General features: G+C 39.1%; 2 protein-coding genes across 8 annotated transcripts; both read right to left on the bottom strand.

Annotated features, from left to right (window-relative positions):
* Window positions 1–149: 149 nt before the first annotated feature.
* On the bottom strand, window positions 150–25,306 carry cercam (cerebral endothelial cell adhesion molecule). The gene is made up of 12 exons (XM_026339763.1): window positions 25,039–25,306; window positions 23,862–23,972; window positions 23,220–23,337; window positions 22,910–23,044; window positions 22,582–22,786; window positions 22,357–22,476; window positions 22,183–22,259; window positions 21,882–21,988; window positions 4,401–4,533; window positions 4,008–4,135; window positions 3,226–3,429; window positions 150–2,048 (listed from the first exon to the last, which is right to left on the bottom strand). Exons 1-12 carry the CDS (start codon window positions 25,239–25,241, stop codon window positions 1,814–1,816), a joined length of 1,776 nt encoding a protein of 591 aa, XP_026195548.1. The 5' UTR covers window positions 25,242–25,306; the 3' UTR covers window positions 150–1,813.
* On the bottom strand, window positions 4,548–15,997 carry LOC113148187. Of its 7 annotated transcripts, XM_026339758.1 has the most exons (13): window positions 13,679–15,997; window positions 11,929–12,002; window positions 8,759–10,730; window positions 8,403–8,459; window positions 8,072–8,146; window positions 7,694–7,780; window positions 7,430–7,513; window positions 7,203–7,292; window positions 6,939–7,022; window positions 6,712–6,801; window positions 6,056–6,139; window positions 5,798–5,875; window positions 4,548–5,452 (listed from the first exon to the last, which is right to left on the bottom strand). In XM_026339758.1, exons 2-13 carry the CDS (start codon window positions 11,947–11,949, stop codon window positions 5,214–5,216), a joined length of 2,961 nt encoding a protein of 986 aa, XP_026195543.1. In that variant the 5' UTR covers window positions 11,950–12,002; window positions 13,679–15,997; the 3' UTR covers window positions 4,548–5,213. The 7 variants fall into 7 exon arrangements, with proteins under 7 accessions (XP_026195543.1, XP_026195542.1, XP_026195541.1 ...); XM_026339757.1 differs by lacking the exon at window positions 13,679–15,997 and having other exon boundaries at window positions 11,929–13,105; XM_026339756.1 differs by lacking the exons at window positions 11,929–12,002; window positions 13,679–15,997 and having other exon boundaries at window positions 8,759–11,919.
* Window positions 25,307–26,794: the final 1,488 nt, after the last annotated feature.

Here is a 26,794-nt window from a genome sequence, read left to right as displayed (position 1 = left end):
AGTGACATGATATCAAGGTAATATTGCCTGGCTACTTTGCATGAAAAGGATTGTACCCCCTGTGACTGATGTTTGTGAGTACGTCATCTGGTTTCACTTCCTTCCCCCTCAATCTGTGCACAACTACATTCATGCAATGAAAACGTGTGTAAAAACGTATTTTTTTTTATTAAGGTTTTCTATACAGTTGTCCCCAAATCCCGTTTTATAACATCTAAGTACAATTCTTCTTCTGAAAGCCATTAAAAGAAAAAGGCTTTAGGCAGAAAAGCACTGTTGCATGTTGTACATCATGTTTTGCAAGTCATCTGTCAACCACATCAGGGACACAAATAAATTAGGACATATGGAACACACATGGCAACACAAAACGAATCCATGAAGGACAGGCCAGCCTCTTATTGTTTATGTCAGTCTGTAATTATAATGTCCTTTGTTGCTGATGTCTGACAATTGCCACAGATATAAAAAAGAACATCATAAGGGATAAAAGATTTAACCGTTTGAAAATGGGAAAATGCTTCTAAAGCTCATTAAAATGGATGAATGTAGTATTTTCTAAGTGTTATTTCACAACATCAGACATTACAATTACTTGCATTGTAACCCTGCTGAGATAAAGGGTCTGAAAGACGAGTTACCTCTCTTGTCAGGTCAAAACGTTTCACTGCTTATCTAACTAGCATGTAACTAAAACGTTACTGGAGGCTGTGTTTGAATGAGGCTTACCGACACTTCTGCTACAACAAACATGCATCCAGTGATAACTAATGGAAATCTTGACATACAAATACTTGACTACATAAATTTGACAACATTAGTTTGCTTACTTAAGGAAATCATGTCCACAGTAGCAATTATACATGAGAAAGCACAAAATCCCTGTGTTCGTAGTGACAATTCACAGACCACACTCACAAACAGGCCCTGATTCTAATTTATGTTGATTTTTAAGCTACTTTTGCCCTAAAAATAAAAATGTAAACCTCTTGGTGGCGCTGCAAACACAGAGAAGAAACTTTCAGCCATAGGGCAGAAGGTAGTTCAAAGAGTCAATGATATTTCAGGTCTAATAATGACTTGAATAAAAAAAAACAAACACATTTTTTAAAGCGTAAATAGTTCTCATGCAAACATTCAATGTGCTAGCTTCACTAACAAAATGCTTCCTGAATATAATCTGGTACCAGTGAAACAGTTCCCAGAAACAAAGAGGTACACCATCTTACAAACTGTTAATTAGCTTTGGGTTAGATACGACTGTATCTCCAAATAGTCCCAATAGAAGACAATCTTGAAACACACAGAAAGAAATAAGGACAAGAACAGTATCAGACTTTTGTCCAGACTTGCCAGGAGTGTTAAACAGTGCAGCTACTGGAGTCTTCTTGTGATCTGTCATCAAGAGATTAACAACGAAAAGTCCTTGTAAAGCCGACTCTCCGGTTTCCATTTAAAAACCCAGTAATTAGCATTATAAACATGCACTCACCATGAGCACACACCATCACAAGCATACATTCGAACCAAAATGTTCTGGCCATCAGCCATACAAACTGTATAAACTGTATAAACTGCCACATTGTCTAAATCATTTTTAAAAATGTAAAAGGTGGATTGTTTCCCAAAAAAACCCCAAATCATCTGTTGTTGTGCACTTAATAAAATCCTTTAAAAAATAGTCCATTTAAAAGGACACTGCGGATGTCAGAGGGTGGACTGAAACGATGTCTGAAACCACTTCCCAGCATCCTTTCCTCTGACCTTAAGGCATTTTTACCTGCAGGTTCCCCACAGCTACATTTATGTTGCACTAAAGTTCATCCCTGTAGGCAGCTGACAGCATCTCTGGTGGAGGTGCAGCCCCTTTCAGGGTCTTGTGGGAACCCCTCCAATCAGTGCGGACCGAGTCATCATCCCACAGAGTGGAAGTCTCCGTGTCGCTCACCCACTCGGGATCACCGGCGTAATGACATGGTTGGACCAGGAGGGGGCGGGTACTGAAGGCTTGTAAGTTCCTGTTGGGGAAATGGGACTTGTAGTCCTCACTGTAAAGAGAGCAAAATGGTGTAGGTTATGTGTAGATTGTCTTAATTTAAGACATTAAAACATATTAGTAGGTCACAAAAGAAGAGTTTAATTCCCAATAAACTGCATAAAAAGTGTTCAACTCTTAATATAAATAAAAATGTCTAAAAGTTAATTTCATAGTTCTTTAAAATATGCTGATCTCACGAGAAATGGAGACAGAGGCTGATTTCCAAAGACAGCTGAGTTACTTTTAGTGTGAAGGGGCGACAGCAGGACCAGTGTGTGGTGTGCGGTCATTGTGCGTTCTTACTGGACCAGTCAAGCATATCAAATTAGAATCACAGAGGTGAGAGAGCAAAAGAGGGAGAAAATAGAAAAAAGTGGGGTTGGCTTTAAGCCAGTTTTCCACACACGATAGAGCACAGACACTGCCAAGCCTTCTGGTCCATTTCATCTCTTACAGTCAGCGTCTCATTTACTTTGCTAAATCATCAGTATGGGATGATGAGAAAAGTTGACTGGTTTGGGCTAATGTCAGGAGTATTAAGGTTAGAAATGGAGTCAGGGTACACACGCAGCCATTACGTTATAAAAACAGCCGGGAGGAGAAGTTAATGTTTTGTAGAAGTCGATTGTTTCGAAGATGTCACCGAGTTTTTATAATAAACCCTCTTGGTGGCGCCACAAGCGTGGTTAAAATGTTACAAGAAACGTTCACCTTTTTAAAATTCACCACGTCTGCCACATACACATCTGAATCTCCTGTGGCTGTTTAAGTCTATGTGGCGACCACACAAAACTTAAATTATGAACAGAAGAAAAAAAAAAAAAGATCTATTTTGAAATATGGTTCTAATTCAGCTGGACAAGGACTACATGTTAAACCCACAAGAACAAAAAGTGTGGCCCAAAATGAACCCTTTCCAAGAAACTCACAGTTGTGAACCCATAAACTTCACTATAGCTCTTTAATCTATAACTCCATAAAAAGCTAGACTAAATATATAATGTGTATACAAGTTCAGGCAGCTATAGGGAAGAATTTAAGCAACTATGAGGTCTGTTTTAACTTTATAGGTCTGGCAGCAGAGGGAGATGGTAGAGAGCTGAGAGTAAGAACATAAACCTAAAGTTTCATCATGAGCAAAAGATAAAACAAGAAACATACAGATTTAGTGCTGTTGAGCTACGTACTTGGGATGTTTGTCGTACATGATGGGGAGGAATTCATCCACTGGCAACATCTTAGAAAGAGGCTCAGCATTGAGTAATTTCTGAGCTCCCTGCTGGGAGATGGCGTAAGACAGAGTCCAATACGAGTAGCCGGCCACCACCAAGTTATGGACATTCTCCACTGCCTCTTCATTTCCAGGATTCACCTGCTTCCTGCCGAAGTATCTGCGGCACCATAGGGTCATAATGAGACACCCAACAGGATAAAGAAGGACATAAACAATATTGAAGAAGAGAAGAAGCAATTCCCAAACATCTGAGAAGTGAAATCATTTGCAGCTTTGCTGTTCCTGGCTGCCAAGAGTGTTGGAAACTGTTTTCCTTTTCTTTTCTTGTAGCATTGGTTCTGCATATGTGGCAGAAAGATATAGAAACCACAATACACACACACACACACACACACACACACACACACACACACACACAAAAAGCTGCGATGCATCCCATCGTCCTGCTGCTGGATACTTTCATCATGTGTCATGTGTCTAATCCTCTCAGTGGGATTTCAATTAAAAACATGTGTTTCAAAACCTGAGCCACACGAACACGCATCTGAATTGGTATTCAAACACATAACAGGCAACTGTTCTACCCTGAGAGTAGCAGTAGAAGCTGTGAGTCATGTATGCTGCCTTCATTCATGTGCATTTTAATTATGGCTCCTGACTGTTTATCTTTGCCAAGCCTTCACTCTTAACCTAACGCAACTAAAACAAGGACCACTGGGATAAAACAGGTCTTACATAATGTCCCAATCCAGCTCCACCTGCTCCACCTCGTCCATAAGCCTGAGGACTCGCCGTTTAAAGTTGGCCTGGAAACGGGCGTCATCTTCAAAGATCAGAGCTTTATCCATCTGCGTGTCAACAATCTGCAGAAGAGGGAAAACCATTTGTTTCACGATGACGAGAGTATCCAGAGAAAAAAGAAAAAAAAGAAAACAGGATTTTATGAGGAGGACATCTGGAACATAAAACAAATCTCTTACATTTTTAATAGCAATGAAAAAACACAAATGATGATGTAATAAAAAAAAAAGTTAAAATAAAATAGCAAATCCATTATTCATCTGGCGAAACTTGAAATTCAGTCAATGCTAATAAAGACCTGGATGCGAAATGTGCTCGTCGCCTCACCTCTTTCCAGATATAGAAGTGACTGAGGAAGCAGCCAACCTCTCCTTTTGTAAGGGTGCGTCCAGAGAATGGGTCATAATAGCCTGGCAGCAGATCAACGCCCAGGATCTTGATGTCACTGCTGTTCAACGCACTGCGCACACACACACACACACACACACACACACACACACACATTCCTGTATGGCCAGCAGAGTGAGCTCCAGGACACTGTGCATTGGAAGTGAGGGCCACCATTTCTGCTGCACTTTGAAACAAATGCATATTATATTACAACACTAGGTGGCTCCCTGATTTCAGTTTCCACCTCAGCTTTTGGAAAATTCACAGCATTTAAGTTAGAATTTCACCACTGAAGTGAGGACATTTTGAAAACAAGCCATCGAACACATTTCTGGCTAGATAATTTTGACTACTGTACCTATTTTCATTAGGTGAAAGGTGAAATTGATAGTGAGCTTTGACACTATCACTTTTTATCTTTTTTGCTTGTGTATCTTTTGCTGAGTACAAGTCCAGGTCACTACATTGTTTGTAACAAATGCACCTAATAAATGTACACTTTAGCCAAAGACAAAATTGCATGAGAGGGCAAATAGTATCCACAAATACCTTTATTTACACTGCTACTTTTACAAATAGTGTAATTGCGAAGCAGTTTATCTGTAACTATCCTGACTGCAACTAAACGTTTGGTTTTCTGGTGCTACACTGCATTTTTTTTGGAACTGTAACGATGCAGGTGCTTTCTGAAACTGCTAAGCTGCGCGCCTTCTGAATCTGTGAAGCTGCGCACTTCCTACAGCTGCTAACTTATAACTGCAATTGCCGTGAAGCAGACCTTCTATTTAGGGTGACAATTCTATTATAGACAAAGTTTTTCACATCCTTCCACGATCGTTGCCTCAACGCCTTTTCTTCAGTTAGGCACATTGTGCAGTGCTCCTTCCCTGGTACCCTTCGCTCAGCAATAAATCTTCCAAGGTGCTTATGAACAGCTTCTCTTTCAGGTTCAGTCCACGGTCTCTTACCCTTTGCTGAGGATTTTTTCTCTATAAATGAGAGAGAAGACTTATTTTACATTTCTGGCATTCATACTTTGTGATCTTTGTGCAGCCAATCAGGAAAAGTACTTCAGGCACACAGTTAGTGAAGTCAACCTGACTAGTGCCATTACACTAATGTTAAAAGTCACACTGGAGGAGCAGTGAGAGAGAGGGTTTAAAATTTGAGAAAAATAAAAGGAGAAGAAATTTAGAACTACCATCTGACATTCATCTTAAACCCAAATGTCTTCAGTGTATAACAGTAAACTAACAAATCAGCCTTGTCTTTCCAGTACTTAAGGAGATTACTGCATGGGTTTTATGAGAGGTATTACGTGTTAAGAACCTTACCTTTTGATTTCACCATTTTTGACTGCTTTCCAATTTTTTTCTTCTTTTTCAGCAAGTGTCTCTCAACCAGTCTCTGGTCTACAATAGAAAAAGACACACTAACATTAGTGTCTCAAAAGCATTATGAACTGCTCACATTGTACTATAAGAAAAGGAGTTAAGTAGTACTGTACGTTTAACTGATTGGTAGTGGTATGAAAATGTAGTCATTTACCAAAAGACAAGCGATTATGTAAAATATAAAACAACAAAACTAACCATCTGTATCAGTAGTCCCATCATCATCCTCATCATCTTGGCCGTGAGATTTGCTTTTGGGGGAGCAGAGATCAGAACCCTCATCTGAAAAACAAGAACCAAAACAAATATGACACAAACATATATTGTGTACAAAAGAAAAACATATTCAAAGCATGCAACTGTGCCCACACAGAGACAGTAAAGTACTGATACTAAAGAGTCATTGTCATAACTTACCTCCTGCTTTCATCATTTTCAACTGTTTTTTCACTGTTGCCTAAAGCTTGCTCAAATGGGATTGTTGGGTTTTCTCTATAATTTTTTGTATAAATATTTTCTGTAAGGTCTTAAACCTTACACTGTAAAGTGCCTTGAGATAACTTCTGTTGAAAATTGGCGCTATACAAATAAAACTGAATTGAATTGAATTTTCCAGTTTTATTTTTCTGCAAGAGTCTCTTGCCTAAGTTCACTCCTGGACTCTGGTCTACAATAGCAAAAGACACACAGACATCAGTGTCTCAAAAGCAGACTGAACTGCTCACCAAGTGTACTATAAGAAAAGTTAGTGATTTCTACCTTTACTATAATGTACACACATGAAAGTTACTAGTACTGTGCTTAAGACAGGAGAGTCTATAAAATGCAAATGCAAAAACAAAACATTTACTAACCATCTATATAAGATGGTCCCATCATCATATCATCATGATCATCTTGGCAGTGAGATTTGCTTTTGGGGGAGGAGAGATCAGAACCCCCATCTGAAAAACAAGAACCAAAACAAATATGACACACAAACATATATTGTGCACAAAAGAAAAACATATTCAAAGCATGTAACTGTGCCCATACAGAGACAGTAAAGTACTGATACTAAAGAGTCATTGTCATAACTTACCTCCTGCTTTCATCATCTTCAACTGTTTTCCAGTTTTCTTTTTCGGCAAAGGTCTCTTGCCCAAGTTCACTCCTGGACTCTGGTCTACAATAGCAAAAGACACAAACATCAGTGTCTCAAAAGCCGACTTAACTGCCCACAGTGTACTATAAAAGGTAGTGATTTTTACCTTTACTATAATGCATCTGCTTGAAAGTTACCAGTACTGTGCTTAAGACAGGAGATTCTATAAAATGCAAATGCAAAAACAAAACATTTACTAACCATCTGTATCAGATGGTCCCATCATCATATCATCATGATCATCTTGGCAGTGAGATTTGCTTTTGGGGGAGGAGAGATCAGAACCCCCATCTGAAAAACAAGAACCAAAACAAATATGACACACAAACATATATTGTGCACAAAAGAAAAACATATTCAAAGCATGTAACTGTGCCCATACAGAGACAGTAAAGTACTGATACTAAAGAGTCATTGTCATAACTTACCTCCTGCTTTCATCATCTTCAACTGTTTTCCAGTTTTCTTTTTCGGCAAAGGTCTCTTGCCCAAGTTCACTCCTGGACTCTGGTCTACAATAGCAAAAGACACAAACATCAGTGTCTCAAAAGCCGACTTCACTGCTTACAGTGTACTACAAAAGGTAGTGATTTTTACCTTTACTATAATGTATCTGCTTGAAAGTTACCAGTACTGTGCTTAAGACAGGAGATTCTATAAAATGCAAATGCAAAAACAAAACATTTACTAACCATCTGTATCAGATGGCCCCATCATCATATAGTCATCATCTTGGCCGTGAGATTTCTTTTTGGGGGAGCAGAGATCAGAACCCCCATCTGAAAAACAAGAACCAAAACAAATATTACACCAATATAATTTTATTTCTCAAAAAAAAAAGAAAAAAAAAGTGTTAAAGTAATTCTAGATTTTAGTGCACAGTTGACATTTCTCACCTACCCACCAGATATCTTTGGTGGGTATGGTTTTTGGTAAACTGGTAAAATCAATAAAATCTCACAACACCAGCACCTAATTTGTAATGCCACAACCCCCAGATTACAAAATGTCAACTGTACCAGCCTGGTAGACTTGGGAGTGCTATGCATCATGTTATTTATGTCACTCACCTCCTATATCTGAACTGTTATCATCACCACTCACGGCAAGGTTTCCTGTAGGAGAGTTGAGGGCAGAACCTCCATCTGAAAAATAAGAGCCAGATATATATATATATATAAAACATTCACATTTCATCCAATGTGTAATGAAAGTGGATACTGAGTGTCTACCAAGAATGTATTTCATACATTTTTATATCTGATTTTGTCCGCTATTGCCAAAAATAGTGAAACCTTTTCATTATAATTCAAATATATAATTTTTTAGTCATTTTAAAAATATTTTAAATAAGTAATCAATGCAGCTCACACAATGTGTTAAAAAAAATTTAAAAATTACCCTCATCCATATCTCTGCATCTCGTCTTTCTATTAGAAGTTGATGTGTGACTTTTGTCTATAAAGACAAAAGTATTAATGTCCAGCATTCAAGAAGAATCTCGCATACAAACATTAAAAACCTTCATTTATGAGGTTGTATAAAGAGTTTCCTGGATCTACTCATGTTGCTGAAAATGTCACTATATTTAAATTATGTCATGTCTGATGTTTTCCAGCTCAAGGTATAGATGCCATCATTTTAAGATTATATAAATATTTGACAACATTACTAACACATACATGTACACATGCTGTTAATGCGGAGGCAGTTAAACAGACCAGTAGAAGATAACGTCTATTCCAGCGAATACATACCACCAACAGAAACATGAATTGTGTTGAGATTCTTCCCGCTTAAGGTACCAGTGCCTTCTTCCATTGCAAACAGAAGCTTACTTATCTTGGCAATTTGAAATGTTTTATCTGTCTGTCGGTAAAATTCACGATGAACTCTGATGTCATGCCCCATGAACCTTGCAACCTGTTCCAACTCTTGTTCACTAAGATCCAGAAGTTGGCAGAGTGTAGCAACCTGTTTTCTTAGTTTAGTTGATCTCAACAGTGCAGGGTTTTCTGCTTTGCTTTCCTGTGCATATTTTCTTAGAGAGTCACATCCACGTATGTTTGTCATTGCCCCAGGTCTTGCAAAGAGATAGGGATTTTCAGCAGGTACACCAGCTTGATCTCTTATATTATTCAGCGTGTCAATTGAGTTTTTCATTCTCTCAGTCAAAAAAACTGGTACCTTTCTTCCTCTTTTTCCACGGACTTCAATACGAGTTAGAAGCTTGCTCAGCTCTTTTTCCAGGGGTGACAGGGTTTCATAAATGTCCTCATTGATGGGAACTCTACTTGCTTTCTTGTAGGCTTCAAGAGTCAGGCGTGATGCTTCCCCTTCACGGCGCTTGTTAAAGACAATGACCTGTGCCAGAACTGTCTCATTTAACTTCTTGTATGCTGTTAAACTCAGACACTGTGTCAGCTCACTTTTTGCGTTGTCTTCCACCATCCTCAGATGATTCCTCAGAGCCATCACATCTTTAGTGAGTGGGATGTCATCTTCTTTGTTCCACTTCTTTTCTTGTATGGTTTGGTGAGCGTTAACAGAAACAATGTTCTTCCAGCTTCTTTCCAAAAGTTCCAAAAATTTTTTTGCTTTCTTCTCTGCCAGGTCATCATCATTCATGAGAGTCTGTCCAATCAGGACTTCTGCTGCTCCTTTAAGACAGAATCCAATTTTTACAGCTTTTGAAGGTTTTCCATACTCATTCTTGCCTGGGCTAAACTCTGTAAGCTTTTTAGCTGCACTGACAACAAGATCAAACTTTTTTGGTGCACACAAATCTTCCAGACATATCACAGTTTTGTCCATATCCTTAGCAACCAACACAAATCGTCCAAGCTCCCTCATTCTTTGTGAAATGTACTGGTGCCTAGATTTTACCTGTCCATGTTTTCCATACAGTGACTCTCCATATTTGCAAATCAAAGAATCAGTTCTGATGTACAAGGCCACGCCATCTTGTCTCATGTTGTTTATGATATTCTGACATCCACTGGAAGAAGCTGCTATTGGAAGCAGCCGCACAGCAGAACTCTGAACTGATGATCTAGACTTTACATTGTCATCTGCCACACACATTTTTTTACATTTGCATGAAGATTGATGTCTCCACAAATCTCTCTTTGCAAACATTCCAAAACAATGTCTGCAAGGTAAATAATCCTGAGGAGATGCCTTTTCCGATGGCTGCTTCCAGGTGACCAGCTCTCCTCTACCTTTTTTCAGTACTTTAGCATTGTGCTTAAAATCCCCTTTATTTCGCAACTGTTCCAAAAGCACTTTTCTCTCTGAGGAACCCAATGGGAAACTGAACGCATATGCTACATCTTTAATTTCTGTATGCTTCCTCTGCAGATGTCTTGAGATCTTTGAGTGCGGCTGGCCACAGTAGAGGCAGTAATGCTTTTTGTCCCATGATCTTTTATTGTCTTCTTTTTTTTTGCATGTTTTCACAGTCACTGTCACACTAACTTCTTTTTTGCGTTTCTTTTTGTATTTTCTTGAATACGTTATCAGCTTCTTTCTATTGCTACCAATAGACATGCCTTTGTTTTTGTGATCATTTTCACTTTCTTGATGTTCATCTTCACTGTTACTTTCCTGTGCATCTGAGGTTTCTACATATTCATCACTTGAGACTGTATCAGTTTTAGGTGGAATGTATTCACCATCTGATCCTGAATTGCTGCTAATTTCAGAACTATGAGAATCCTGAATGTCCATCTGTAAACATAAAGCATAATCATGCAAAGCTGTGAGGCCCATTTGTCAAGTCCAACCTTACAGAGACACTTTAAACTAATACTTTTTAAATGAAACTCAAAGTCAACTGAAAGTTGTATAGGAAGTTAATAACGTTAATATAAATTTATATTTTAACATAAGTTTACTGTACATTTCAAAACACTGTTATAATCTTGTAAGAAACTGATAACTGTTTTACCAAACATGCATCATGTGGCAGGTGATATATTTATTCAAGTGCAATAGTGAAATACAATTTTAAGGTACTTCTACTTAAGTTATTGCCATTTTATGTTACTTTAACCCCATTACATTACTTATACAGCATTAGTTACTTTTTTTGCAGGTATAAAAGCTTTATAAAGTACTATAATGTACAATATAAATGTATCATTTATGGATTAACTGTCACTACATCAGCTCCACAGTTACTCACTGCTGTTCCTGTTCCAGTCTGTAAGTAACATCACATTTTACCATCAATAGTTACTAGTTACTGTAACATTTTAACTGATCTGGAACAGACTCTACATTTATGTTATTGACAGCAGCAAATTCTACACTGTTTAAGATACAGTTTTCCTAATAGAGTACTTTACTTTTGTACTTTAAGTAAAATTAAGTACTTGAGTATAAAATGTAGGATACTTATAGTGGAGTGTTTTTTCTAGGCATTTGCACTTGATTAATGTGAACTTTATACACCTGTAAGCGTTTTTTTAATGCAACCTTTTTCTGCAAGGGAAATTAGTTACACGCTATCGATTTCTGTCATGTCCTGTACTATAAAATACTAATTTAAATTTAATGTGAATGGTAATGCTGTGAACAACAGTCTTAATCATAGAACTAAGAAAGCATGTCTTTTCTTTAATTTAAATTCAACTCAAATATAGGTCTTTAGTAGAGCCAAAATATATTTATAAACAAGCAAATCATCATGGCTATAATTTTTCTTCTATTTACGGTCTAAAACTACGTTTCATGTGTACTTGAGTGTAACTCACCTCGACATACTCTAGCTATAGTGTACGTGCATTTGAACCTACATGCAACTTTCAATTAAACCAGTCCTTTTAACATTTAGATTTCACATAATTCTGCATTAATCCTTCATTATAACTACTACCAAATTTTAAAAGGCATGACAGTATAAACTTTGCACAAAGGCACATACCTGCGTTAGCCTCAAATCCATCTCTTCCTGGACCTGACACCAAAAAGAATTAATTCCATGTTATGTCTTCAACACTATAAAGAGAAGTATATTTTTAAGCATGTTATATTACATTTAAATCTCATCCACAGAAAATAAAGATAATGATCCAATTTTGCATTCATTAGAAAAAAAGTGTACAATCTTTTCCTGCTCTTTGACATGTATGAAGCATTCAGTCATTTTTAGTTATACCCCTGCAAGTCCACTAAAATAGATTTACAGCTAATACTTTAATAATTTGTGTTTTTACCAGACCATGGACTTCTGGTTATGTGTAAAGTGGGCACCCAACTTCACAGCAGTATGTATGTAACATCAAACCATACCAATTTCATTAATTATAAGGGACCAATAGAAAAATAATTTTCTTCTTGCCATAAAGCGATTTCTACCATTTTTTCTGCCTAAATTTAGCTTGATTGTACTCTTGTGTGGTATATTTAAAGAATTACAAATCTAGTTATCCTTATTAGTAGAAATAATGCTACTTTACCGCTTTAACTGGTAATGTTTTCTCCTTGCTAAATTATTGATTAATTACAGCAAATATAATTTTGCTGTTTCTTGCTATAGTTTTGCTTTTATGAGTCATATTTTAACAAATGTGAAACGTAATTCAATTTGACAAGGCGAACATCTACATTTAACATACATTTTATAGTAGATATTTTACCAGTTAAAACTGCTGAAATAGTTCATTATATTAATCTGGTTACAAAGTATTAGCTATAATAACTTGATTGCCATGGTTATATATTGGTATTTAGGTATTTAATCTGATTGATGTTTCATGCACAGAGCAGATGAGGAAAAATACATTGACCAATTCCATCTATCTAATTAGATAGGAAGGCTTTACTGCAGTCTAACCTGCTTTAGCTTTCTTTGACTTTTACATTCACAAACACCTTAAACCCTCAGTTACATTTGACAGAATCATACCCTCACTTGGACATGGCCGCTCTAACAAAAAAAAAAACAACAAACACCTTCCTTCCTTCCTTCCTTTCCCTGAACACCTGATGCAGCCTCCGCTGCTTTTTACACAAAATGGATGACACTGTGTAAAAGTTATGTAAAACTTTTAACACTAGCAGTAGTGTGGTCAAATGACCACCTGGCCCCCTGTAAACAGCTGCTTTTATTATGTAAAGACGGTCGTTACCGGCACACGTCGCGGTGTGGGGGGGAGCGGGGGTCTGCTGACTCACCACAAGAGGAACGGAGACACGTAGCCCCCCCCCCCCCCGCTCCCCCCCCCACCGCCGACGTGTGCCGGTAACGACCGTCTTTACATAATAAAAGCAGCTGTTTACAGGGGGCAGCTACAGTGAGCTGGTCATTTGACCACACTGCCAGAAAAGTCAGTAGTTCTAGTGTAAAGCTCCAGAATAACTTTATTAACCGTTTGTAATTAACATTGACACGTCTCCTGCCTATAGTGCCCCACCCGTACGAATTTAGCTAACGGCTAACGTAACGTTAGCTTGACCTTTAACACAAACACTGCATTTGTCAGTAGCATATTAAAGACACTTGGTCGTGCAAAATGCAGGGCTATAATACTACTTTAAAATTAGAATGCATTTAGCTCCTATAACTTTAACTATTCCTGACAATAGTCTAAAGTGCAAAATTTAGCATGGCTAAATATAATTATTTCACAGACAGCTCAAATGAAAAAATAGAACATTTTTAATAACCTTACCTGTAGAGAAAAACGCTGTTCACATCTGTTGTGGTGACTTTTCAATCGCTCCAGTCGCTGTTTAAATCGCTCCAGTCTCTTCTCCGTGCGCTCCACTCGACTCTGCTCAGTCAGACACAGTGAGCTGGTCACCGAGCAGGTGCGAGGGGGCGTGGCCTCCCCTCGATGGGCCATTAATTAAGGCTGTGCTGCAGGCAGCAGAAGTCCCCACAGTACTGAGGCCTTCTCAGCTCCAACTTGAACAAGTCACAGCACCTTTTTACAATAACTGTCGAAATATTAAGACTGTAGTATTATCACAGTGTATAAATACGTATTAAATCGATACAAAAAGTAAAATGTGGTTGGAGTACATACACTAAAAAGTATATATACTCCACATTGTAAAAAACAGTACAATGTATTTTAGACAATACTGAGCATACATGTCCAAGTATAGGAGATTTGTTTGAGAAATAATTAAAATAAGGGTCAAAGTTTTGTACAATTAGGTCCATAAACAATATGTTTTTGGCATTTGGACTCTGTACACCAGCACATTGAATTGAAACAAGTGCCTGGACACTTGTTTCAATTCAATTCCCCCCTAGCCTTTGGTTGTTTTATTAGAAAAACTGTACCATGTGTCGTATTTCAGAAAAGTTTGAAATTGATTTCTATTTTAATGAGTGAAATACATTTGAAGCATGTGATCCCCTATCAAGCAGCAAGACCTCTGGCTCACAGGTCACATAAAACCACCTAGATTAGAGCTCAGATGGATTTTAAGATGGAGCAAACCCCTTCAGTTGCAAGGGGGCGTGGCCTCCCCTCGATGGGCCATTAATTAAGGCTGTGCTGCAGGCAGCAGAAGTCCCCACAGTATTGAGGCCTTCTCAGCTCCAACTTGAACAAGTCACAGTGTTGGAAGTAAAAGCACCTTTTTACAATAACTGTCGAAATATTAAGACTGTAGTATTACCACAGTGTATAAATACGTATGAAGTCAATACAAAAAGTAAAATGTGGTTGGAGTACATACACTAAAAAGTAAATATACTCCACATTGTAGTGACAGTTATTAGTCTTTACTTTAAGTATACAAGTATCTTAAAAGTTAATAAAGCCCATATGATCTTAGTAAAACAAACAAACAACAACAAAAACAGTACAATGTATTTTAGACAATACTGGGCATACATGTCCAAGTATAGGAGATTTGTTATAGAAATAATTAAAATAAGGGTCAAAGTTTTGTACAATTAGGTCCATAAACAATACGTTTTTGGCATTTGGCCTCTGTACACCAGCACATTTAATTGAAACAAGTGCCTGGTCACTTGTTTCAATTCAATTCCCCCCTAGTCAAGGTCCAGACAATGTATTTCTTTTATGTAATATGTTGGTACATTTTATAGTTTGATGAAAACATCCCTCTGTCTACTACAAGACAATTCTGAAGAATAAATTTTTAGTGATGCATACATATTCTCAAAAAGCTATAAGAAGTCCATCATTTTAGTAAAGTGGTGGCATAACAGTTAACATAATTTTCACATTTGGTTGTTTTATTAGAAAAACTGTACACAGGTGTCGTGTATTCTAAATACACTGAAGTACACACATGGACAAAATTGTTGGTACCCCTCTGTTAATGAATGAAAAACCCACAATGGTTATGGAAATAATTTGAAACTGACAAAAGTAATAATAGATAAAAATTTGCTGAAAATTAATTAGGTTAATTGATTAATGTAATCTGAATCGTGAGCTTTTCTGCTTTCTAACACAGTATAGTTTGTCCTTTTGAATGTATCTTTTGTTAGGATAGATAGCGGTAATTGTGATATACTTTTGGTAATTGATTTACTACCCTGCAGGTGACCAACTGATTGTAAGGGAGTTAAAAATATAGTTTTGGTCTATCTGATCTGGTCATTATTTAAATGGTTGGAAGTGGATTTGTCATTTTTAAAGGAACAATATACAACATATTTACTATACTAAACAATGAATTACCAAAAAATATTACCTTGTCAGACAACAACGGTGCAGCCTGTAAACTCTAATTTGAAATGTTTGTTTCCATGACTGACTTTCTGTTTCTGTCTGGACCTGTGTGATCCTGCCCCCTGCACATTATGTTACAGGACACCACAGGTTGCCTCACATAAAACCACCTAGATGGATTTTAAGATGGATGTAGAGTTGGCAGGCAAATTTAAGGCACACAATGATCGTGACTAGTCCAGCTAGCACCCTTATGCTAACGGCAGTGAGTATTTAAGATAAGATAAGATGAGAAAACCTTTATTAGTCCCACGATGGGGAAATTGCATTTTTACAACAGCTTAAACACTAGAGCAGGGGTCACTAACAGGCGGACCGCGGTCCGGATCCGGACCCAGAAGCTGTCCCATACGGACCCGGAGCTACATACCAAACCGAACGTTTTGATTCCAAATCTAGCAGGACACCTTAATTATAACCGCCGCAGCTATTGCGATCGTTACGGTAGTTATTTAGTGGACGCGAGTTAAGCCATCCCACGTGACTTCACATAGCCAATCGATTCTGTGGATCGTAGGCAGTAAAATTAGCGACTCAACAGTAGATGAGAGAAAGTTGGAGTTTGGAAAAAAATAAATAAACAGAGATGGTGATAACAGAGAGACAGAGAGGAGAGATACAGACGACAGAGAGGAGAGATACAGACGACAGAGAGGAGAGACACAGACGACAGAGAGGAGAGAGACAGACGACAGAGAGGAGAGAGACAGAGAGGAGAGACACAGACGACAGAGAGGAGAGACACAGACGACAGAGAGGAGAGAGATACAGACGACAGACAGGAGAGGGACAGACGACAGAGAGGAGAGAGACAGACGACAGAGAGGAGAGAGACAGACGACAGAGAGGAGAGACACAGGCGACAGAGAGGAGAGACCCAGACGACAGAGAGGAGAGACACAGACGACAGAGAGGAGAGAGATACAGACGACAGAGAGGAGAGAGACAGACGACAGACAGGAGAGGGACAGACGACAGAGAGGAGAGACACAGACGACAGACAGGAGAGGGACAGGCGATGGAGAGGAGAGATACAGACGACAGACAGGAGAGGGACAGGCGATGGAGAGGAGAGATACAGACGACAGACAGGAGAGGGACAGGCGACAGAGAGGAGAGACACAGACGACAAAGAGGAGAGAGGGAGAGATACAGACGACAGAGAGGAGAGGGACAGACGACAGAGAGGAGAGAGATACAGACGACAGAGGAGAGGGACAGACGACAGAGAGGAGAGGGACAGACGACAGAGAGGAGAGATACAGACGACAGAGAGGAGAGACACAGACGACAGAGAGGAGAGACACAGACGACAGAGAGGAGAGACACAGACGACAGAGAGGAGAGACACAGACGACAGAGAGGAGAGACACAGACGACAGAGAGGAGAGACACAGACGACAGAGAGGAGAGAGATACAGACGACAGACAGGAGAGGGACAGACGACAGACAGGAGAGGGACAGGCGACAGAGAGGAGAGACACAGACGACAGAGAGGAGAGACACAGACGACAGAGAGGAGAGAGACACAGACGACAGACAGGAGAGGGACAGACGACAGACAGGAGAGGGACAGACGACAGACAGGAGAGACACAGACGACAGAGAGGAGAGAGATACAGACGACAGAGAGGAGAGGGACAGACGACAGACAGGAGAGGGACAGACGACAGACAGGAGAGGGACAGACGACAGACAGGAGAGACACAGACGACAGAGAGGAGAGACACAGACGACAGAGAGGAGAGGGACAGGCGACGGAGAGGAGAGAGAGACAGACGACAGAGGAGAAAGTTGATAAAAGGACGGTGAGACTGAGAAAGGAAGAGATAAATATAAAAATGTCCAAAAAGAAAAATGTGCACAGTAAAGAGTTTTTAATCCACAGTAGACAGACTCCTGTCTGGTCATATTACCACTGGGAGCAGTAAACCAGTATGTCTGATATGTTCAGAAACTGCAGCTCTTATTAAAAGTGCCAATGTCAAACGGCATTATGAGACAAAACACAAAGGTTTTGAACACACATACCCACTGAAATCTGAAGTGTGATCACAGAAAGTTGCTGGTCTCAGAGCCCAGTATGACCAGTCCACCAGGATCTGGAGCCACATGCTCAGTTTGATGTTACATAACAATAAATTTGTACTGAATTAATTTGATTTGACAGTCAAGTATTGATTACATTCAGGCTACTTAATAATATATCACAGTATATAGTTAAACATTATAATCTTCTGGACCTTTGCTTCCAAAAATAACCTCTTTAAATTTTTGTTGAATACCCCTGCACTAGAGTGTCAGAAAGATAGTCTGACCAAAGGAGACGAAAGACTTAACTGGCACAGTCCGAGATGAATAAACTACGAAACCTGATATTACAAAAAGTACAGTAATAAATAAAATATATACATGTAAGTACAGTATATGTATGTAGCCCCCAGAATAATATCTTGGGCTTCTAAATAGCATGCAAATAACTATGCATAACTAGTTCTTTTGATTTATAGAAATGTCACAGATGTGTTCAGTTTCTTTATTTCTTCATGTGATGTTGAGGTTGATAGAAATAATGTGCTTTGATGTTAAAGTGTGTATTGTAGTTTGGTTGCGATGTACTGTGTGCCATGTGCTTGTTCGTTGAACAACCAATGATGTTTAGCCCTGTTAATGTGATTGGAAAATTAAGTGTCATGCCAGTGGTTTTGTATTGTGATTGGCTAAGGGGCGGGAGTTAGAGAGTGAGAGAGGTGGAGAGGTGCAGCGGACGGACATGGACATTGATATTGACACTGGCTTTGTGTGAGTACTCCAACTTTTATCTCTGCTCACTAGAATGAAAGGGCTTCAACGTTTTTGGCCACCATGTTCACAAGCGTCGACCAGGCCTGCATCAGGGGTTTGTTGTCATTTTTATTTTGCTTATCTGTTTCTATTTGGTCGCCGGCTGGTGTGTGTGTGGGCCCACAAAATTGATGTTAAAATAAGAAAGTGATATTAATTAATGTTTTCTTTTATTTCAGTACAGACTTTTGATACTGTGTTTTATGACTGTGAAATATATTAAGTATTGTACACCTATTTTATGTGACAGAAAGCTGCTGATATTTTATTTGGCTCAACCAAAAGTATTTTTATTTATTTTCTCTTTTAGTTAATAAATTTGGATATAATTGGCAGATATAGTTGTTTTGGTTATCTGTTTTATAGGTTGACACAGAATAATAGACAACTATAAGGAGTACTGTACTAATTCATTTCATTCTGTTCTTTACACTTAAGGGGTGTTCATAAATTAACTTTGGGAGTAAAGTTTATGAGCTCAGGGCGCTGTCCTTCTGTTAAAGGGTGAAGGAAGCGTTACACGTAGTAGTGTGAGTATGTACAGTATACGGATATTACTGGTTAGCAGTGTTGAAAATGTACATTGTAAAGTTGGTTTATGATTATTTCACAGGTGTAATATGAGTATCAGCATTGTTCATTGTACAGTCTGACTGCAGCAGGGAGAAAAGATCTACGTAATCTCTCCTTCGCACAGCGAGGGTGGATCAGTCTGTCACTGAAGCTGCTCCCCAGAGTACACAATTTAAGGCAAACAATGATCTTGACTAGTCCAGCTAGCACCCTTATGCTAACGTTAATTGTTGTCAGAGGAAATGGACCTACTGACCAGCAAATTGTCATATTTACTGAGAAACTTTACATAGTGTGTAGGACTTGTCACAATTCAAAGTTTAATCATCTGCTTGTATCCCATTCACTCGTGTACTGTATGTTAAATGTCCTCTACCTGACATCTCACCTGACAAAGTAATCAAGAAGTCCAGCTCTGTCCTGGGCTGTCCCTTGGACTCAGTGCGAGAGGTGGGTGAGAGAAGGGTCCTGGCAAAACTGACATCCATGCTGGACCACGAGTCTCACCCACTGCAGGACGCCCTGTCTGCTCTGGGGAGCAGCTTCAGTGACAGACTGATCCACCCTCGCTGTGCGAAGGAGAGATTACGTAGATCTTTTCTCCCTGCTGCAGTCAGACTGTACAATGAACACTGCTGATACTCATATTACACCTGTGCAATAATCATAAACCAAATTTACAATGTACATTTTCAATACTGCCATCCAGTAATATCCATATACTGTGCATACTTACACAGCTACATATACTGTACTCACATGTATATATTTAATTTACTACTGTACTGTTTGTACTATCAGGTTTCATAGTCTATTTATCTCGGACTGTGCCAGTTTAGTCTTTCGTCTCCTTTGGTCAGACTATCTTTCTGACACTCTAGTGTTTAAGCTGTTGTAAAAATGCAATTTCCCCATTGTGGGACTAATAAAGGTTTTCTTATCTTATCTTATCTTATCTTATCTTATCTTATCTTATCTTACCTGGGCTTCATGTCTAGGGAGGAGGGGTGGTGGTAGACAGTGCTATCCAGTATTTGTATTTTAGGCTATGACTTTTAAATAGTGTTATAGTGTCATAAATAGTGTAAATTTAATACTGTCAGTGCTACATATCGTTCCTTTAAGAACTGTGATGCCTGGATTTTTTTTTTAACATTGCAATACATTTACATTCAGTTATTTGGCAGACCATTTTATCCTAAACCACTTACAAGTGAGGTACAAGGCAAGCAAAAATTTCAGTTGAGGAGAAAAATTTATAGCATAGCAATGATGAGAAAAGGCATGTGAGTGGATGATAAAACCCAGAGATGTAGTATAGATTGAAAAAAGAAGAGGAGCAAGAACTGATCTCTGTGGCTCAATGGTAGAGAGGCTGTGAGAGTTATAAATATAAGTAAGAATGAAGCCAGGCCAGAGCAACAGTAATAGAGTAATTGATTGGTTATAGGCATTTCATCTCTGTTATCTCTGTTACAGCAGTGTAATTGTAATACATGACAGGCACAAGAGGGGCCTACAAATCTGCAGTATCCAGATGTATTATTTTTATTGCCATAGTTAATATTAGTAACAAGCAGTGTATGTTACTGGTATAATATGTTTCACTTAAGAAGAATCAACCGCAGGATCACTTTAGAAATAAATTATGAGAGGCACCACCACATACATGAAATTATGACTACATGCATACACCCTTTAGTTGCAATAATCAAATATAGCAGCACGTTTTCTTTCTTTCTTCACTGAATCTTACTGTAATTACTGGCACATTTACTCTTGTATCATAGTTTTCTTTACGTACAATTTTCAGGAATTTGTACTACTTACTTTAGTATTTCCATTATATGTTAGTATTTCTCTCCTATATTTTTTTCAACAACTTAATAGGCTAAGTAAGCTCTATCTTTAGATAACAGAACTAATAACATTGAAAAGGCAGGGCATTTAAATTCATAAAAATATTTTCTTCTATTAAAAGTTGTTAGAACATCAACAGCAACATGAAATGAATAAAATGAACCATTATCAGACTTCATATAATAGCATATGTAAAGTGTAAAACCCTGTGACTGTGTTTCTGTAGTATAAGAAGTTTAGGTGAAGTGATTGTGGTGTTGGGAGGGGTCATGAGGGAGGAGTCAGAGAAATTAGTACAGTAACCCTTCGAGGACGTTAGGTGGCGCTGGAGAGCATACATTTTGCTGTAATTATGGTATGCAATAGGGGGCGATAGAGAGCACAAAGTGTGTGTATGCAAGATATGGTTTACACATACACACAACTATTTTGACTCAGTTTACTATTTTTTTGAGGACCTCTCTGAAACTTTGAGGGAAGCATAAAAACAGCCTCTGGAAGTCATTATAGTGAAAATAAAGTGAGGACCGGCCTAAATGTCCTCACTCTGTAAAAATGTCCTCACTCCAAAGGTTTAAATTTCACTATAGTCCTCACAACGATGGTCATACAAACACACACACACACACACACACACACACACACACACACACACACACAGACAAACCCACCTGTCACTGGCACTTTCCAGTAAAGTCTTAGTAGTGACATTACAGAGAAGAAAACATTCTCACCACAAATCTTAAAATGCCTTTTATTCTCTCTGTTCAATTCCCTATTTATTTCTCACCTGCCATCCACCAGCTCTTGATTTTACTCTCTTTCTTGTGGAAACACTAGAGCCTTCACTCTACTTCGTTAGACTACTGCACTTACTTTCCATCCACAGCGTCCACCACCTTGACATCAATCTCCAGCTCATTCAGAGAGAACAGCATCCTGTCTCTGCGGTCCTGGCGTCGTCGCAGATTTATCAGATATATCTGAGAAGAGCAGGGCGAATGGTTACTTAACCCTAGGACTTTGATTAACAACATTCACAAAATGAAGTAGAAATAAAAATGGTTCTTTCTCAGTTGCAGATAGAACAACACTGGTTAAAAATATATTTACAGTGTGAAACACAATCCCCAAAACATACAACTAGAAAAAACAAGAGTGACAGAGTGAGTCTCACCTCATCAAAACCCATGAGGTCTCTCTGTTTGGGGAACATGTGGACAAAACGCGATGGATGCATGGGTGGACCGTCAACTGTTAAACAAAGCAGAGACATGAGTTATTGAAAGAAAGTAAAATGAAGCTGAACCAATACAACATTAACTTCAGTTCTCATGCAGCGTGTTCTTACTCATGGATTCAAGGTGGAGATGGACAAAGTTAAGGCGATCATCTTCCAAGGTCTGGTGAGGTTTGGATGGGACGTTTAGATAACCATAGCGCTCCTTGTTACACACGTACATCTGTATCCCTTCAGTAGCAGCACATGTGATGGAAACAATAAATTCATGAATGAAATTAAACGTCTTGTTTTTTTTCTTTGAGATGCATAAGTACATTAGCTGAGTAAACACACCTGCAGCCCGGCACGAGAAGGCAAACACGATGATGTCATCATAAGGCCATGAGTAGTCCTCGCGAGGAGGGTAGAAAGCCAGTTTCTTCATGCCCTCTTTCCTTAAATCTAGCAGCATGGTGGAGTGGACCATCGGCACCGGGAAGCAGCCCTGTCTGTGACGGTGACGCATGGGGAAATACTCTGCAGTCCGGCGATAATATCCCTAAGTTCATGCACATAAATTCAAAAAAGTATGACTGCTTTGTATGCCAGTCATATTTCTATGCACAAATTTAAACATAATTATGCTTCCAGGCAATGATTTCCCCTCTGAAGTGTTGCTCACCTGAGGAGTGATACCACACCAGTAGTTGGAGTACGCTCCCTGAGAGTCTAGCATGGGAGCGATGACAGACTTGTTCTCTGCTATCAGCAGGTTGAAGGTGTCTGGATTGGTGAGGATATTATCTGTGTCAGCGTACTACGAAAGAAACACAGAGGAGACAAAGGAAAGAGAGAGACAAAAGGAGGATGATCGTACTGTATTCTCACTCAAACAAATGATGGGTGAAATAAAAGATAACTCAGACACATGATAGAAGGCACTGATATGAATCTCACAGTGCTGTCACAAGTACAATCACTTCATAACGTACCAGAATGTAGTCGGCCCAGCGCTTCCTGGCGAAGTTTAGCGCTGCCTGTTTCAGTTTCATTACATACTCATATCTGCTGTTGGGCCAGTGCTTAGGACCAAGTTCTCCTGCATAGGACCTGAGGCAGACAGAGACAATATATAGTGGTGTACCACGATGCATTAGCATTTCAAACCAGTTTCCACGCAGGTTGTCAAAGCTCAGGAATAAACACCAAAATACAACTTTTCTCCCTGAATGTGAGTAAATGTTTAGATTAGTCACACTGAAAAGCCCAGTGAGCAGAATTCCACTTAAATATTTGATACACACTAATAATTTCCACCGATGGACTCTCCAGCTCCGACAAATATCCACACAGAGAAGCGTGTGGACAAGCAGACGCGTGCTGCATCAGTTCTAATTGTTTAAAGTGCAAGATCAATCCATGTGCAGGGGGTTTCATTTGTTTTGTTAGTACTAGTAAGACTCTTCAGGGAACCTTTATTGTGATCCTGATAGAATAAAACAGGGGGAGTAGGCATACTCCTTTCTTCTTCTTCTTATGAATGTACCTGATGAGCAGTTCTAGGTAAGGTCTGCTGTCTACTGTTCTATTGCAAAGGTCATAAAAACACATTAATCCACAGTTTGTGGTCTTACGTGGGCTGGTCCATCGGTCTCCACTCAACGTAATGGTAAAATTTCTGCATGACTGTAAGCCACTCTTTTAGTATGGCTGTGGTGTTGTCCGAGTTGTGATCCGTGGCAGCCCTGGGGAGAGGCAAAGCAAATGACAAAACAAATATATGTTCAAGTTAAATATAAAACTGTGCAAAGAAAAAAAACATATTTAAAAACATATAAATGTTAATGTTAATAATATGCTGAAACGTCTTGTGCATTTGTTTAGGATAAAACTTCATTTAAGATGGACTGAGGTGAAGTGCCGATATGTATTAGAACACATCCCATGTGTAAATTTCTTTTACAACAATGACAATAAACAATTGAATTGAATTGAATTAACCCATTAATACTAAATGATATATACAGGATTTACAGTAGTGGAACATATGCTGCCATCCCGACATCTTAAGGCCTTGCTTATTTTACCAAGGAGGTAAAATATGTGCCACAGCACATTCTGCACATATTACAACAGCATGACTCTGCAGTGAAAGAGTCTCTGTGCTCAACGGGCCGGCCTGCAGTCAAGACTTGAATAGTTTTCATATACTCACTTACAGTATTGTTATAAGAAGAAGCGGTGCCCCTGAATCAACCTTTTCGATGACATCAAATTCAAAATGGACATATATTTTTCAAAGAACAGTTGTTTGTCCTCGTTTCACTCAGATATAGGTTTCAGACGGTTGCATTTTGTCCCAACATATCTGTTAGATGCCATCTGAGGCTCTGGTCTATCGGATGACAGGAAACCATCCTTGATGGACTCAGGTTTCATTAAATACATTTTCAAGTCTATCAGTGATACTTTATGACACTGAATCTGCAGCACTCTGCCCCAAAGGCATTCACTAAACCACCGGAGTGTAAGATATCTTTTATTGCCATTCTTTCTTTTTAAGAAAAGCATATTAGTTGAAGAAACTCTGCAGAATGACATGCAGTAAGAAATCAATGTGGCGGAGTGAAAGACACTGGGGGAACAGGGGAAGGGAGGTGGAGGGGGGGGGGGGGGGGACGCTGCTGCTTTCACAGACTCATTTAAATACCATTGACCTTTTGAACGGCTGCTACAGCCGGATTAAAAGGAGACCCCCTGTACATACAGCCCAGCAGTGCATGCAGTCCGGTGTCCACGCAGCAAACCCACCACACAGAGATGCGATCTTTCGGGTAGTTGAGTCTCTCCAGGGCTCCGAGGTAGTAAGGCAGGGAGTGAGCCGTGTTTCTGGCTATGATCGCGATGACCACGGTGGGACGCTGCATTTTCGACTCCTCCGGGTACTTCTCCTCTGAAAAGTAACTCTCTGCCTGGAAAATCAAAACGCCTAAAAGTAAAAAGTGGCGCACCATGGTGGAGGAAGACAGATGATGAAGCCCACGACGCGTCGGCGGCACAGCACGTAGCTGCTGGACGCGTCAGCAGTCCAAGAAAAAAAAAACCAAAAAAAAAAAAAAAAACAGGGCTTTCCCAAATGTTCAACCCCCCCCCTGTTTCTCTCTACTTATCGTACAAGCTGGCTGGTTTTTTCCAAGAACGAATCCAAACCCAACGCGAGAGAAGCTTAAATTACAACTTCCGCTTTAGGAAAAGTTTGCCAACGTTAACCAGAGATGGAGGCGTGATTTGGCCAAATTAGAGGTCTCACATCTGAGCAGACAACGATCAAATCCTGCAGGGAAAGTCTGACACCCAGGCAAAAAAAAAACTACCATGGTTTTTATTTTCAGACATCAAAAATGCTTTTGTCAGTAGCTCTGCGTCATTTTGAGCCGGAAGATAAACTGTACATATTGAAACTGCTGATGGTGTTGTGCATATGATTATGTAGGCTATAGGAATGAATGTCATTTTATAATAGAGACACTAGATAAGCAGGTTTAAATGCTGAATGCTGCGGTGCACATCATGTCCCTTCTGGTGTGTTTGTTCTGGCAGCAGTTTCAGAGATAAACCAGCAGAGGGTGGTTTTGATCCAACACAGGGACCATATAAAGCATGAGCGTGAGGCCCTTGACCATAATGGTTGTGTTGGTTAAACACAATTATATAGACAAACTGTGTCAGAAGAAGTCCTAAAGAATTGATGCAGATAGAGCTTTTCCCGCATCTGCTTCAAGGTGAAGCTCATTTGGTCACAGTCAGAGCTGCACACGCTTTAAGAAGCCATAGAAAGTGAGCAGAGGCAGAGTTAAAACGTAGACTATAGAATGAGTTGAACCCCTATATATTAATAACATAACTAATATAATAGTTAGTTAATAGTTATAATAGTCATAAAAGCAGGGTATCATTTTTCAAAAGGTTTATAAGTGATGTTAAAGACGCTATTATTTATGAAATCACTGATTACGATTTCATGGGCGAATCTTTTAACTTTTCATGATTGTAATAGTCTCCTCCAAAAAGTAAAGTGATGGGTCTGATGCAGTGAACACAGAAGGTCTGATCAGGGCAACAAAGAATCTATAACTATCAGTAGCACTGACATTATTTCTAATATTCATAGTTCCTCGCCTTAATGTGAAATTCTTTATATTTAAAGTTCTTCAGGACGTAAAAGAGTCAATTATACTTCCTTAGTTTATTCGGTGGCACTATACTGACAATTGAGAGGATACAGGAGCAGACGGGTGCACTGTGTTTAGAGTTTAGGTGTGGGGTACATTTCAACAACTATCACAAAGCAAAGAAATGAAAGTGGCTTGAAATTATAGCCTCCTCATACAGAATCTCTCCCATCTAGTCTCTCACGATGTGGTCATCACTAGTAGATAAGTGCATCCCAGTCTATAGTTTCCATCATTATGGATTGACATCATGCTCACCTCCTTGAACCCTGAAGGTTAAAGACAGTTGTTGTCAATTGCTTTCAAAGCAAATAAAGAAAAACACACTCAGTTCA

This window comes from Anabas testudineus, chromosome 22, assembly GCF_900324465.2.
Source record: "Anabas testudineus chromosome 22, fAnaTes1.2, whole genome shotgun sequence".
Lineage (NCBI taxonomy): Eukaryota > Metazoa > Chordata > Actinopteri > Anabantiformes > Anabantidae > Anabas > Anabas testudineus.
Note: the sequence above shows the minus strand (reverse complement) of the source record. Positions and strands in the feature narration are given on the sequence as shown.

Bases quoted from the DNA above. Each gene is read 5' to 3' on its own strand.
- LOC113148187 (XM_026339756.1), bottom strand. From the start codon at position 10,772: ATGGGCCTCACAGCTTTGCATGATTATGCTTTATGTTTACAGATGGAC. The intron at 7,023-7,202 runs GTTAGTAAATGT...TTGCTATTGTAG, and splicing joins GGGACCATCTGATACAGATG to ACCAGAGTCCAGGAGTGAAC. The intron at 6,140-6,711 runs GTTAGTAAATGT...CTTGTTTTTCAG, and splicing joins GGGACCATCTTATATAGATG to ATGAGGGTTCTGATCTCTGC.
- cercam (XM_026339763.1), bottom strand. From the start codon at position 25,241: ATGGTGCGCCACTTTTTACTTTTAGGCGTTTTGATTTTCCAGGCAGAG. The intron at 22,477-22,581 runs GTGTGTTTACTC...CTGCTACTGAAG, and splicing joins CTTCTCGTGCCGGGCTGCAG to GGATACAGATGTACGTGTGT. The intron at 4,534-21,881 runs GTAAGTGCAGTA...GTGTGTGCGCAG, and splicing joins GTGGACGCTGTGGATGGAAA to TGCGTTGAACAGCAGTGACA.